Here is a 13,847-nt window from a genome sequence, read left to right on the forward strand (position 1 = left end):
CTCCCTCCCTCCCTACCTCCATGTGCAGAGGAGCTGTAGCGGTATCCACGGTCCAGTTTTTTCTCTCCACACCGGTTGTCAGTTACAATAGCGGTCGGCTCTTGGGTCGCTAGTCCTCGGAGGCGTTCCAATGAGGCTTCTGTTGCTTTCTTCCTTACTCCGTTCACTGAGTGGAACATATATTTGAGGCTAAAGGGGGGGTCCAATGTGCATATGATACATGATACAGTACATGATATGATACATATTCGGCCGGGGAAAAGCCCCGAGCAATAGCGTGGTGCTGCCAGACAACTCGCACCAATGACGAGTCCTCAGAAGCAGTTCGAATTTGGACAGCAAAGCAGAATCTTAGGCTGAGCCAACACGAACTCGATTTCTCTTACTTGCTGGCAGAGGATGATGTCTCCTCATTTATCTGCAGCCTTTGAGCAATGGCTTCACCTCGGGCCAGTTCACGCCCGATGCCTTACCTGTAGCGCCGTCCGCCCCCAGCAGTAGCCAAGGACTCGTGTGACATCTTTCAATCTCCATCTCATATGTCCATGCCAAGCAGCGTCGTCCACTCTGTTCACATCGCTTCTGACAAGCATTGGCACTCCTCACATCACCCCATGAGCGGGTGTGCTCGTCCGGCTTGCCCACATGATCCGCTGTTAGCTCTGTTGGGCGGCTCCCAAGCGCCGACATAGCTGAGCCTCCAAACAACTGCCAAACGTCGTGCCATAACACTGGCTTGTCTATTTTTGCGAGTGTCTCCCCGACACGGCGCATCTCGCCGGGCTTCCGCAAGCCGTGGAAGGAGAGTAGTGGCGAGCAGAAACGATCACCCCAGATGCGCGTGATGGAAGGAGGTTCACCATTGAAGTGATGATTATACGACTCTTCGATGTATATGCCTAGCTTCTGGAGTGTCGTCGCCACCAGTCGATCTCCCCATGTCTCGGTCATGGACTCGACGTATGCTTCTTGTACGATGCCCGGGTGTTCGAACAAACGGCGCATCGCCTCTCCGGATATCAGGATTCCAGATCCTCCGTGCCCAAAACGCGCCTTGTAATCACCTACTGCGTTACCAATATACTGGGGCTTGCGGTAGTCAACGTGGCCCATGAGTAGCTCCAGTGAAGGTCGTATCAAGAAAGTGTCGTCATCTAAGATGATGTACCACTTTTTGCCTGGCAACTGATGATATATCATCTCCATGCCCATGATAAACTGCCTCTGTTAGCCATGCGGAGGGAAGTTGTTGGAAAGACAAACTTTTAGCGCATCGAGTTCCCAGCCATAGCTTTGCCCAATCTTCAGAGCTTCTTCTTCGTCTCCTGCTTGGAGCTTTGCCTGGAGAGTTGAGTACTTTACCAGCCTGGGGTAATCATCCACCTTGCCCCTGATTTTGGTCTCCATAACTCTCTTGATAGCATCGTGCACCGTCACGCCTATCAGCCTTGCATCTGTCTGATTCACTGTCGTCCAATCTCCTACAACTAGGAAACTCTCGCCTTCTTTTCCTAAGAAACCCCCTGTTGCCTCAAAGGCAGCGAGCTGCTCAGGCACTCGGTGACGCGTTCCATACCCAGTTTTGATGAGGTAGCCCACTTCGTTCTTGAGATCTACGACATACCGTGGCGATTTCCATAACCAAGCGTCTCGGTTTGTTGCTGCGCCACGCAGAAAATTAAAGAAGCGCGAGATGTTGAAGACAAAGGCCAGGCGGACGGCTGAATCGTGAGGAAGGATAGAATAAATGACAAAGGCAGAAATGAGGATAAGAATGAAGATGGACCGTAGGCGACGTCTCGTGCGTCGAGAAATGACCACCATCGCGGCTGAGATAATTATGTTATATGAGAGATGGAAAAGGCGTCTGAGTTATGAGATTTGTCTGGCGGCGCCTAATCTCAACAGGAACCAATGAAACGATTATACAATTCCTTCTCTGGCTCAACATTCTAATGTGGAAAGAAAGAAGGAAGGAAGGAAAAAAGATCTTGATTCAGGATATTAGGCCTCCCATATGGGTTGAGGTATTCGCCTGTTGCTGCTTTTGGGCCCAAGCGAAGGATTGGCGATGCTGCTCCCTTGTCGCGAAAACCCGCAGCCTCAAGTTCAACCCCAGGGTATAAGATTCTGAGTCTGTGGTTATGCGAGACGGAGACCACCTTATAAATATAAATGCTCTCTTGAAAAAGGATAAAAGTGTATAAAGGGAAGTGTAAACAGGGAACACGATCAATGAGGTTGGTAAAGTCGTCATCCCCAATCTATTAGCTGTTGCATATTATGCTGACTCATTCACTGTAGAACTGTGATTGGCCACTAGACATGAAAGCAATATCGTTTTGGATACGATTGTAGATACAATTGGGAGGTTAGAAGCTAAGATGTAATAGAAATAGCCAGATATCAGATATTGGTTGCAAACTCTACTTGGGCAGCATGCAACACGAGGAACAAGCAATCTCTGACTCCAATATGTTTGTTATCTGTTAATTGTGTATTCACCACTGCCATTGATAAGAATGATAGCCTCTATCTCCCTTATGCATGACCTTCTTTCCTCATCAACTCCCATGTATCCAATGCTAGGTACTTTTTAAAAATAAAATAAAAACTGTTAAAAAGCACCATGGAATCTAACTGTATGGATAATCCTGAAACTGTCTTGCTTGAAACGCCAACCCTATGCAAATAGTTAGGAGAGAAGGAAAAATAGCCCCCCTTACATCAACTCTGTAAAGCGTAACAGAATTGGCACATCAGAGTATCACACACCGTCCTGCATCTTCACGCACTGGATAAACCTCATCAGCATCCTAAGCATCTTTATCGAGCTCGTAAAATAGCAGATACACCTCTCTCTGCATGCCCAAGACTTCGCTAGTCTTTGCCTCCTTGACCTTTTCGTCGTTGACACGCCACCATTTGTCTGTTGCCGACTTTCGTTTCCTTGATCGTTTTGCGACGTTTGATGTCACAGACTTGGGTGGTGATGAACTGCTATTTGTTTGCTTGGGAGATGTAAGCTTGGAGAGAGCTGACTTTGTAGAGGCGGCCACAGAACGAAGACTGCTGGTTTCCGCGTCCTTCTGTTTGCCAATCGCTGGCAAGCTTACCGACCCTCGTAGGTCTGAAGGGACACTCCTAGGCGGAACCGGTAGTGATTCTAGAGAAGGCGTCGAGTCACCAGACGAGCCTGAGAGGAGGTCCGGTGTAGAGATTGCCGGGCTGTGCGTCGGTCTTCCTCCCATAATAGGGGTGCCTATGGGTGTCGGTGTTTTGCTAAAAGCTTCCGATGGTTGGAAAGTGTTCGGGTTTGAGAAGGGTGCGGCAACATTCTGTCGTCGGAATGCTTCGTAATGGCCACTGTTGTGTCCGCCACGGTGAGTAACCAGCCCGAGCAGCTTATATTTCCTTTGATCCATCAAACCACCGAGAGGCAGCTGTTCGGGGAAGACCACCTTGGCCGAGTTCTTCTGTGTCATTTGGCCCACATCATAAATCGAGCGTGAGAGGTGAATAGCCAATATCTTTGGAAATATGGACATTCGAGTGGTCTTTGCGATCCTCCTCTTGGGAGCGAAGCGAATATCGCCAAGCTCGACATCATCCGGGGGATTCTCGGGATCTGTGTCAATGGCATGCTGGAGCTTGTCGATGCTTTCTTGGGCTTGCGCCTTGAAACTCTCGGACGTGGACTTGGCCATCTCGGCCTCTAAATCTGCCTTTGTCTGCATCAATCGACACATTTCACATTTGAAGTCGTCAATGTACTCGGTTTTGAAGATGCCGTCAAAGCATGCATTCAACGTCGTGCCTGAGACCTGAGGCACAGCCAAAGTTATAGTGCAGAAGGTCTCTTCCCTGGGCTTAGTCTTGTAGCGACAGGTCTGACACTCGAGATGCGACTCATACTTTCCTTCCATTGGGAAGCCCTCTTCAATTTCTATGGGCAATTGGCCATTGTCCTGGGGAATTTCGGTTTGCTCGGATGGCTCGATAGCAGAGTCGTTGTCGCCATTGGTAGTGGGCTGCTGCTCTGGTGAGGACTCGCCGCCGTCCTTACCATTATCTTGGGTATCCAGCGTGTTCTCGACGCTCGGTGTACTTTGCGTAGGAAACAGGCCCCGCCTCCGCATGTGTAGTCTTGCTCGTTGACCGCAGTGATACTCGTCCTTGAGGCGCTCAGCAACGATTTGGAGAAACTCTTGCGCATCTTGTTGTTGGCGGCTGATCCTTTGCTTGAAAGCCGCCTCCAGAACCTTGACAAACTGGAACGGGGATATGGACTTCTTGTAGATGGGGCGCTCATTAAGCGCATCCAGCATCTCTTTCAGTCCTTGTGTGACTAGTCCTTCTTGCAGACCCTGTAGCTTCCATTGGGCAATCTCCTTACCCTCGGGCTGGACAAGACTAGCATATACTGCCGGATCTTCGATACGACGGCGGTGCGTTTCGCGAATCAGATATATGCGCAACTCTCCTAAGCCGGCAAGGGCTTGGAGGACCGAGTTGATAAAGCAGTCATTGGCTTGGTTTCTCAAACCGACTATAGACTTTTTCTTGGAGCTCGTGGCGTCGTGGTCGATGGAGAAGTTTGGTGCGAAGACATATATGAGCGCTGCGGCAGCGAGAGAGGCACCAGCAGCGTAGGACACTACTGAGGCCGACTTCTCGGGCATTTTCAACAGTGGCCGACAAAGGGTTCGGAAGGATCGGGATTGAGAGTCCGGGGGAGAGAGGAACGCTCGTGTCGGACAGATTAAACGGTCAAACGGTCAAACGGTCAAACGGTCACAACAGGGTGTGGCTTGCGAGCATGTCTTGTGTGGACGGCGATTTCGCGATAGAAGCTTTTTTCTTTCTTGGTCGGGAATGTATTAGCTCTCGGTGGGCGACATGACAGTGGAGGAACAAAATCTGGAGGTTTTTCGGATCGCGAGACTTCGAAAGAGCGCACGGAGAGTGAGTATGTAACAGAAACCGAGATGGTCTGTTCTCTTGAGCGTTTGTAGGAAAGCTTATGGAGAAACAATCCACATCCGCTAACCGCAGACTCAACGGCCGGGGGAAACACGGGGATTTTTGGCGTTATGGCGGGTTTTCTGGAAGAAAGCGAAGCCGGAGCATGCTCCACCTTAAAAATTTCTACCCCATTCGGGCAGGTGAACCGGGTAGGTACCCCCCTGAACATGCCCATAACCCCGCCTGGGGAGAGGCAGGGCAGCCCGGGCATTGGGGACAGCTTTCAGTGGGATTTGGCTCTGAACCCCCAATCTTGTGGGCTGCTGACCACCAATACCTTTCAGGCTGTATAAGCTACCCGGGAGCCCTCCCGTCCCATGGAATTGATGGATGTTTGAGCTGCGTTTCCGATGCATCCGTAACTTTCACGACTGGGGTTGGACTTTGCGGGGTTTTGTTTTCAGCCGAATAATAAACTTGACCTTGAGTTCGATTTTAATTATCTGCCGAACTCGAATACGGTTTCTCTGGACGATTTTCAATTTGTCATGTATTCATCCGCTCAAGTACTACAATTATGACAGTCAGTCGATCCAAGATGAAGGCTAAGTGATAAGCATGAGAATGAACGGAAACAAAGACTTACTACAACATCAATATGATTGATAATGGAAACATCGGGTATCGAAGAACAAATACATCATGCAATATCGGTTGCAGTCTCCTTAACAATTTCACCCTCCCAGTCCCACAAACTCCCGTCCAAGGCACCCCGCCTCACCCATGTAGTCACAAGCTCCCTAGGCGTCTCATCGCCATAGAACGATGTTGGCACATCATACAGCTCAACTGTCATCCGTTCCTTCGGATCGAATTCCTTCCAACGCGATGTTTTGACGCCCCTCCACACAAAGGCCGCGTCTAAAAGGGTGATTTTGATATCCCGGTCTAAACGTATGTCATCTCGTGGTAATTTGTGAAAATACTCCTCCTTGATGTTGGCTGCCTCGACATTCACTGGTCGAGCGAGGATGACATGCTCAATCTTCTGCTGCGTCGCGATGTACCACCACAGCCAATGATTATCAAGTGGTGCCCCAAATATTGTAAGGCGTTTGAGATCCGGCCACAGACCCCAGACGTCGGTCGGAGCATCTTGGAGGCTCAGTGCCGGGTAATCGCCAAGGCAGACAAATTCCTCTAGTTTATCAAGCCGTTCGAAACCCTCGCGAAGAGTCCTCCTGACATTCAAGTGGTCATCCAGTGGATCCAAACTCTGGAATGGCATGTGGACAATCAGCCTTCGCAGTGTACAGCATACTTCGCAGAAGAGCTCCCGCACCCAAGCTGCTGTGGGTTGGTCGTCCAATTTGTCCTTGAATGGGGCTAGATAGAGTGATGTGATATTCCGCAGTGGCAGTATAGGCGGGAGGGTTGGTACAGAGTGAGGAAGACAGAGCAACAGCTGCGCAAGGCGTCGACTAGTGTCAATATAGAGGCATCGCTCTCGAAGCAGCCGAATAGCCAACTTGTATGTATCGCGCGAAACCAGTGTCAGAGAAAGTAAAGTCTTTGTCGAAGCATGTGACGCTGGGATTAATGCCAGTGGATTTGAAGGCAAGACAGCCTCTATAACATTATAGAGCAGCTCGGGAGGTAATGAGCGCTGCAAGCCTTGGCGCATCTCTAAAGACATGACTGCCGATTGATGAAAGCGGTTAAACTTACGTGTTGAGCATGGGAAGCAGTTGTTGAACAGACTTACAATTCGGAGGTTTTAACTTAATGGTATGCATATACCTTATCTCACATCACGGCCCTAGCAGATAAGCTCGACTTTACGAACACCAATCAGAAGCTGGCATCTACGACAACCTCACTTACACCCTTCAGGTGCTTGACGCGACAGACTGATTCCTAAGGTATTTGGCCTGGACTGAGCGGGCGAACAGTCTCCCCCCTTCGATCCCAGTAGCAATGACATACCTAGTATAAAGTCAATGACACTGGCACAACTCCATGAACATGTGAACAGTCATGTATCAACCACATAGCGACCTTGCCGGTTTCTCTTCCCAGTTCCAAACCCTAACCTTTCTTGACAACATCATCAATCTCTTCCTCGAAGTCAATTTGCAATTCTTGAACTCCTGGATCAAACAATCATCCTACAAACGCAATCATGACTCCTCTGACTAACACTCAGGATGCCGCGGGCGCACCCAAGTTACCTACACTCCCTAACGAGATTATCATGAAAATCCTCACCGAGACCACCCAAAAGAGTGAGTGCTAGATCAATTTACTCACCGAGGGTCTATCTGTCTGCGGTGACAATTCCGGTGACTACTATACCGTCATCTACACTCGAGGTCAGCTGGATCGCGATGGGGTGTTTGGACAGGGGCAGATCGAAAGTATCCCCCTCCGACACAAATGTATCTACAAGACACCCGTTGTCGACGGCGAGATCGACTTTCTGACATCCAAAAACTTGAGCTGGAAGCAGGCTCTCGAAAAATATCGACTACTACATCAACTTCATGTTTACGATAGATATCTCAACCCCGATCTTGTTGAGGCAATGCGAGCCCTCTGGAGTCGACACAACAACGGGAATCTAGATCTCGGAGCATTTCGCCGTGAGGCCGGGAACCTCCTTGTCCTCACCGGTAATATCATGGATGATATTCCCTTCGCCATCGATACCTATGGTGGAGTTGATGGCCCTAACCGTAATGCCTATGTTAGGAAGCTGCATGCAAATGACGATCGTCTCGCGTGCCAACGACGAGGTCACGTCATGATTCTAACTTCTCCATGGGTATTAGAGGATGGAGAACTCGAAGACATGAAAGTACATGAGTATCTTATCTCTCAAGTCTCTCATAATATGGATGCTGGCATGCACATTGCATTCCACCACGTCTTGTTTAGCAGACGGGAAGCGGATCGTCTAGCTCTTCTTAAGCTGGACTGGTCTTTGATGACTGGCCTCGAGAGCCTTTGTCTTGATCTTTCAGGACCCTGGACCGATGGTCCAAACGTGGCACTCAAGTCCTTTTGTGTTCAGATGGGAATACATTTGAAACTCAAAACACTCGTTGTTCTTGGCCTTCCGGTACGACAGCAATACTGTAAGTTGGGCAAGGACTTTTGGGTTAAAACCCTCGAGAGCCAGGAGTATGTCCCAAGTACTGTCGTCAAAAGTCACTCAGAAGACAGCGACGAAAGCGATGAAAGCGATGATGATCCAGACGAAGAACTCGTGGGATTCCCAACATATATCTATTGGTTGAAGGAGTGTCTCCAGCCCGGCGGCCAGATCCATTTTGTCATGCAGTATGACTCAGAGACGGAGCCGTAATGGTCCTGAAGACTCCATCTTTTCCATCCAAGACTCCCAATGATTATTTCTCGTATATGTCTCGTATACTCCGTACACTGTCCCAATCTCATTGCTTCCCCCTATCAGGACTTGACGCCTAACCATAGTCGCCAGATACCCCTGCCAAGAACCCAGAGTTCTCGCGAAAACCCCCTTCTCTATTTGGTTTGATCAGTTAAACAGACCTTAGTTGGCTAGGTAGTTGCTTTTGTGCAGATAGTTTGATAAAGCAAGATATATAGCCTTATGAATACAAGAAAACTTCTTACCAGGGATTAATGCCAAGAAAGAAAAAGAACTAATCTAAACGTTCACTGTCTAAGTAGTCTTCACCTATATCTCTTTGCCATTTGGTATATGAATTAGAAGTTTTCTTGCCTCCCCCAAACACCTTCTGACAACTCTAAATATAACGTGAACCTTATGTGACAGAGGCGTGAGTGTCTAATGCAGTGAATTGAAACATAGCACAAAAGGGAATCATGGCCTTTCCCTTTGCGTCTCACCCTGTAATCCGTAAACAAATCTCCATTTCCCATCCTAGCTGTCCATCCGAAAGGCTCCTGAACTCTATTCCCTTTCTTTCCACATACTGCTCATGCGCCAAACAAGTGAATAACGCCCATCGTTTCCCAGAGTAAAGACTTCCTAAACGCAAGAAGAATTGGCCCTGTACGAGCACATACACGAGCCACCAAACTTCAACTACTTTCTACCTGCACTCTCATAATTATAGTCAACACTCCACAGAGAATCCCAAACAACAGACTTTTTCGTCGGACTCTCAGCCGAATCCTCCCGTTGCACAGCTTTCCAGGGCTGCTAACTGGCCGTCAGCAACCCATCATTATGGTCCAAGAAGGGTGTCGACGTTTCGTACCTCGTCCGCTTTGGCGCTGCCGCCTTGGTTTGATGACTCGCCAGAAGGAGACTTGCTCGGACTCTCCGTTTGCTCGCTCTTTTGCCTTTCTGCCAAAACTTTCTGTGTTAGGCTCGCATTGGCTGCCGTGAGGAGCCCCCCGTGCGTAGGGCTTGTGCCGGATGGTGTGTCGGTGGGATGCGCTCGGAGTGAGTTGGTCTCGCTAGCCAAAGCACTATTCTTCAACAAAGCCGTGCCCCCAAGCTGAAACGGCAGGGCTTTCTTGGAGCCCGTACTGCTACGCCTACTCTCAAGACTCTTGGATAAAGTCTTGTTAATACCTTCAATACTAGTGACGCTATCCCGACTCTTACCCTTTCCACCCGTGGCATGAGTGTGAATGTTGGCTGTCGCTTCCACGGTATTAGCCGCAACAGTTGACTTGCCCATTCCAGGCGTCGAAGGGGCGCCGGGTTTGTCTTCGAAAGCATCGATCAGATACCATCGCAAACCATCCGACAACTGGAAGGGGTTATCATTCTCCTCATCGTTGATCGAATCTGTCTCGCTGCTCGGCTGGAGACTCTTTGAAAGGTCGACGACACGCTCTTGGATCCGCGAGATACGGGCAACAAGCCATTCTCGGTGACGCAGGCGGTGGGCATCTTGCTCGCGCAGGAAGTAATGAGGGAAGCCCACATTGAAAGCGGCCCACGCACCAGCCTGCTGATTGCGTGTAGGGAGAAACAAGGCCAGATCGCCCTCCTTAAAGTGCTTGAACGCGATCTTGTCGTGCGAATCCTTTTGCAAAAGGTGAGCCTTCTCCCTGTAGGACCGGGCTTCCCTCTGCCACTTGCGAGCCATGTGCTCTACTTCTTTGATCCTGCGATAAACAGTCTCAGAGAAAAGCTCCATGTCAAAGTTGCCAATCTTGTTCATGAAAGCTTCATATTTCTCATTCTCGGCCTGCAAGTCTGAGTTGTTAAGCCAGTATAGAAGTTCGAGATCAGCGCTATCACCCAAGACACGGCTTAGAGTTCCTGACTTGCGTAGGGACGAACCAGGGTCAGAGGAGTCGTTGGGATTCTGAGCATTTCTTTCGGATCGTGGAATCTTAGTAACGGTCATATCTCCATCTTTCCTGGTAACGGCAAACCCTACGCGCTCCAGTAGGCGGCACATACGATCGTTTTGAGAATAGAGGCGCTGTGTAAGATCCTTCGTCTTCTCGTCTCGGTGCTCATACTGGCTGTTTAAGTTAGACATCTTGCCCTGGAGAGACTCCACTTTCTCTTGGAACATCCGAAGCTCTTCCTCCAGACTACCGACGTGGGACTGTTTGGAGGCCACTTCTTCGGTCAAAGCCATGACCCTTTTCTCCTCTTCTTCTAGCCTTGTCTGCAGAGCTTCGGGCCCACTCTCGCCATCACTGAGCTTGGCACGCAACTCAGTAAGTTGCTCTCTACCATCTGCGAGCTCTTGTTCAAGTGCGATCACCTTTGCTGTCTCCTCAGCCAATTTCTCACGCATATGGACCGCTTTCAGGTCGCCTTCAGATAATTTAGTATCCTTCTCAGCAAGCTGTTCTCGGAGTTCCGCAATGGTTGCCGTAAAGTGTTCAACCTTGGTTTTTAGTATATCAATGTCTGCTTCCAGGTTTCGGGACTTTTCAACGAGAGTTCCGGCTTGCGTAAGTAGCAAATCCGAAAGATCTACAAAGTCGTCTGGGGCAGCGGCGTCGGGCAGCAGCTCAGTAAATAGTCTTCTCAGGGTCTGCCAATGATCACCTAGAGTCTCTTCAGCAACACTCAATTTTCTCGAGACGTCCTGAGTTTCCTCTTGTGCAGACTGAACCTGTTGTTCAAGGGCCTCTTGTTGTTCTCTTTGAATTCGGGTTTCCTTGCGAAGGAACTCGACTTGCCCTTGCGCTTTGAGGGCATCATCTTGTCGCTGCTTGTTGATTTGCTCCAACTCAGCCTCTAGCTCCTCCACTCGTACAACATATCCGGCTTTCTCGTGCTGCCTCGATTCGTCGAACTGTTCGATTTCGTCTTCAGTATCCTCCAATCGTGCTCTGAGAGTCTTGATTTCGTTTTCTAGATTCTTGCGCTCTTCGACGAATTCGCGTTCGAGGGCCTCCATATTCTCGAGTAGATCTTGTTTGGTAGTGTTAACTTCCGCAATCTGACCTTTCAAGTCTTCATGCTGGCCTTTCAAGTCTTCGTGCTGACCTTTGATGTTCTCATGATGAGCCGATTGCGCCGTGAGTTCTTGCTGGAGTCGACTAGACCGCTGTTTCTCTTCTCGCAGTTCGTTTTCTAGCTGAGTGATACGTCGCATCAAGGGGTCGATGCCGTCCGAAGAGCGTCTACGGTCATCAAAACGGCTCGATCTGATAGATGACCCAGAGTTGCCTCTCTCGCGCTGCTGGGGACCCTGAGGCTGGAATAGATTCCCAGGACGACTGGCTTGGCTCTGTCGATGAAGCAAATCCTCTAGACGGCGGACTCGGCTTTCGGCCGTCTTCAATTTGTTTTCTAATTTACCTTTATCCTCCTGGAGTGACTGTAGTAGATCGTCATCGCCTCGAATCATAAGGCCACTCCTGCCAAGGGCCACTTCATGAATACTTCCGTTCTTGAATGCCTTGAGTCGTTTGGATTGCTGCTTTGTTGGATTGTCAAGCTCTTGTACAAGCTTCAACACATCATCCAATACACTCTGATCGACAGGTTGCTCTTGCAACAACTGCACGAAATCTGTTAAGTCGTCTTTGGTCAAGGCTGGCCATGGTTTGTCTTCCCCAAGCAAATTGACCTCCAGGCCCATGACATTGGTGTCCAGATCTGGACCATACATGCTGCCAATCATTTTTTGCCATTTACGCCGTCGCTTGGACTCTTCATCCTGAAACAATGCCATCTCGTTCGCTAGAGTAGACGAGTCCGTCTTGACTTTGTCAACCCATTCGCGCCGTCGAACTGCTTCTGAGACGAAGGCTGCGTACATATAAGGCAGCTGGTGGATGAGACGAAGATAATCAAATGTCGTCATGTCATCTACTGACTGATTCAATATGTTGATTTGACTTTTGACGTTGTTATGAAGAGATGTTATTTCCGTAACGTAACGCATGAATTTCGCTGAATCCAAAGCAATAGAATTCCGCGCGTCTGACGCATAGTGAAGTAGCTCATCCATCTCTTTAACTCGCCTTTTCAGCGTTGGTACCAAGTGTTCGGTGTGCACTGAGGCTGTCTTGGAAGCCTGCGCTATATCTCGTTGCGTATTGCCATATCCAAGTGCTGCCCGGTAGTCGGAGTCCATCTGCTTCACTACTGCCTCGATATCTTCAAGGAGTTGTGCGGAAGCTGTGCTGTGGCCAAGAGCAGATCGGCTCATGAGCTTCTCGAAGTCGGCAATAAGTGATTCCAAGCTTCTATACATCTGAGACGCCGTGCTGTTGAGTTGATTGGCCTTGTCGCTGAACCTTCGATGAGCTGTCGGGGCAAGTTTTCCCGCCTTCTTTGCGGTATCAAGTTCGATGAGGTCTTCCAAAGTTGGGTTCGACTTCTTGGTCTCTTGTCGAGTCATAAACTTGACCATCAAAGGGGAGATCGGGGTATTTCTGGCGAGATCAAGATATTGCTCCCACTTTTCAACCAGAGTCCCGTGCTCTTCCAGTGCAGGTGTTACCCATTTCTTAAGGTCGTTGTATTTGGGCTCTATGGTCTTGATGCTGATTTCAAGATTTGCAACAGCCGCATCCAAGCACCTGATGATAACATCTATCTCGTCGTACAGCGCAACAGTTGTCGTGTTCATTTGCCCACAGTCCTCAACCAGGTGCATCGCCCAATTTCGACGCTCCTTGTATAGCTCTTGCCATGATGATATTGACTGTACATCATCGATCGTGTTCGGCGCATTCGGGATGACGTACCGCTTCGGAGCCGGGACTGGGATGATGAGGTTCGTATTTCCTGGAGAACTTATTCGAATATCGTATATGAACATCTCTTTCTGGGGTATGGTCAGAAAAGGCTTATCTCGTACTGAGTAACCAACCTCTGTATGTAGGCTTGTGGATTTGACGGTACGGCCTTGAGGGGTCAAGGCGACAATATGCTGTGGTGGAATTGAGGTTTTCCTGGAGACCCAGGCCTTGAGATCATCGAGGCTACAGCTGAGTTAGTTGCCAACATCTTACTGTTATCTTGACAAGGCTTACATGGAGAACTGTGCGGTATCGACCTCCAGCCGCAGGCCCGTATGGGCTATCAACACCTGGAGAGCCATCCCGAGACATCTCCTGTTGGGAAAACTGCCGCAATGCGCGACCGACGTAAAAGAAGGGGGCACTTCAGTAGAGATATGGTTTCTGATCACCAGAGCTATAACGACCACCTGGTGTTGAACGAGTTATAGCAATATCTTCGCGTGACGAAAGATCCACCGATTATCCATGGGCCATGAGAGCCTGGTCTTAGCGTGACGCCGTGACCGGTGCCTTGTGACGAGCAGCATTTCATTGGCGGGAACGCCACATACACCTAGCCACAGCTTGAGCCACAGTCAGTAACAACCTAAGCTTGTCGCCAAGGTCAACGCGTTGTGCGGTAACAGGCATGACAC

At 49.4% G+C, this 13,847-nt stretch overlaps 5 protein-coding genes across 5 annotated transcripts; 1 reads left to right on the forward strand and 4 right to left on the reverse strand.

Moving 5' to 3' along the window:
* Window positions 1-414: 414 nt before the first annotated feature.
* Window positions 415-1,824, reverse strand: FTJAE_5321 (glycosyltransferase family 31; the record flags this gene model as incomplete). The annotated part of the gene is made up of 2 exons (XM_037351816.1): window positions 415-1,218; window positions 1,264-1,824. The coding sequence occupies 2 exons, from the start codon at window positions 1,822-1,824 to the stop codon at window positions 415-417; spliced, it is 1,365 nt and encodes a 454-aa protein (XP_037207484.1).
* A 992-nt stretch (window positions 1,825-2,816) lies between these two features.
* Window positions 2,817-4,682, reverse strand: FTJAE_5322 (ubiquitin carboxyl-terminal hydrolase 16; the record flags this gene model as incomplete). The annotated part of the gene is made up of 1 exon (XM_037351817.1): window positions 2,817-4,682. One exon carries the CDS (start codon window positions 4,680-4,682, stop codon window positions 2,817-2,819), a length of 1,866 nt encoding a protein of 621 aa, XP_037207485.1.
* A 983-nt stretch (window positions 4,683-5,665) lies between these two features.
* FTJAE_5323 (uncharacterized protein) lies at window positions 5,666-6,649 on the reverse strand (the record flags this gene model as incomplete). The annotated part of the gene is made up of 1 exon (XM_037351818.1): window positions 5,666-6,649. The coding sequence occupies one exon, from the start codon at window positions 6,647-6,649 to the stop codon at window positions 5,666-5,668; it is 984 nt and encodes a 327-aa protein (XP_037207486.1).
* A 498-nt stretch (window positions 6,650-7,147) lies between these two features.
* FTJAE_5324 (uncharacterized protein) lies at window positions 7,148-8,332 on the forward strand (the record flags this gene model as incomplete). Its single annotated transcript, XM_037351819.1, has 2 exons — window positions 7,148-7,250; window positions 7,338-8,332. The coding sequence occupies 2 exons, from the start codon at window positions 7,148-7,150 to the stop codon at window positions 8,330-8,332; spliced, it is 1,098 nt and encodes a 365-aa protein (XP_037207487.1).
* Window positions 8,333-9,200: 868 nt separating this feature from the next.
* On the reverse strand, window positions 9,201-13,511 carry FTJAE_5325 (myosin heavy chain; the record flags this gene model as incomplete). The annotated part of the gene is made up of 2 exons (XM_037351820.1): window positions 9,201-13,392; window positions 13,444-13,511. 2 exons carry the CDS (start codon window positions 13,509-13,511, stop codon window positions 9,201-9,203), a joined length of 4,260 nt encoding a protein of 1,419 aa, XP_037207488.1.
* Between the last annotated feature and the right edge of the window lie 336 nt (window positions 13,512-13,847).

This window comes from Fusarium tjaetaba, assembly GCF_013396195.1.
Source record: "Fusarium tjaetaba strain NRRL 66243 chromosome Unknown NRRL66243_c0000103, whole genome shotgun sequence".
Lineage (NCBI taxonomy): Eukaryota > Fungi > Ascomycota > Sordariomycetes > Hypocreales > Nectriaceae > Fusarium > Fusarium tjaetaba.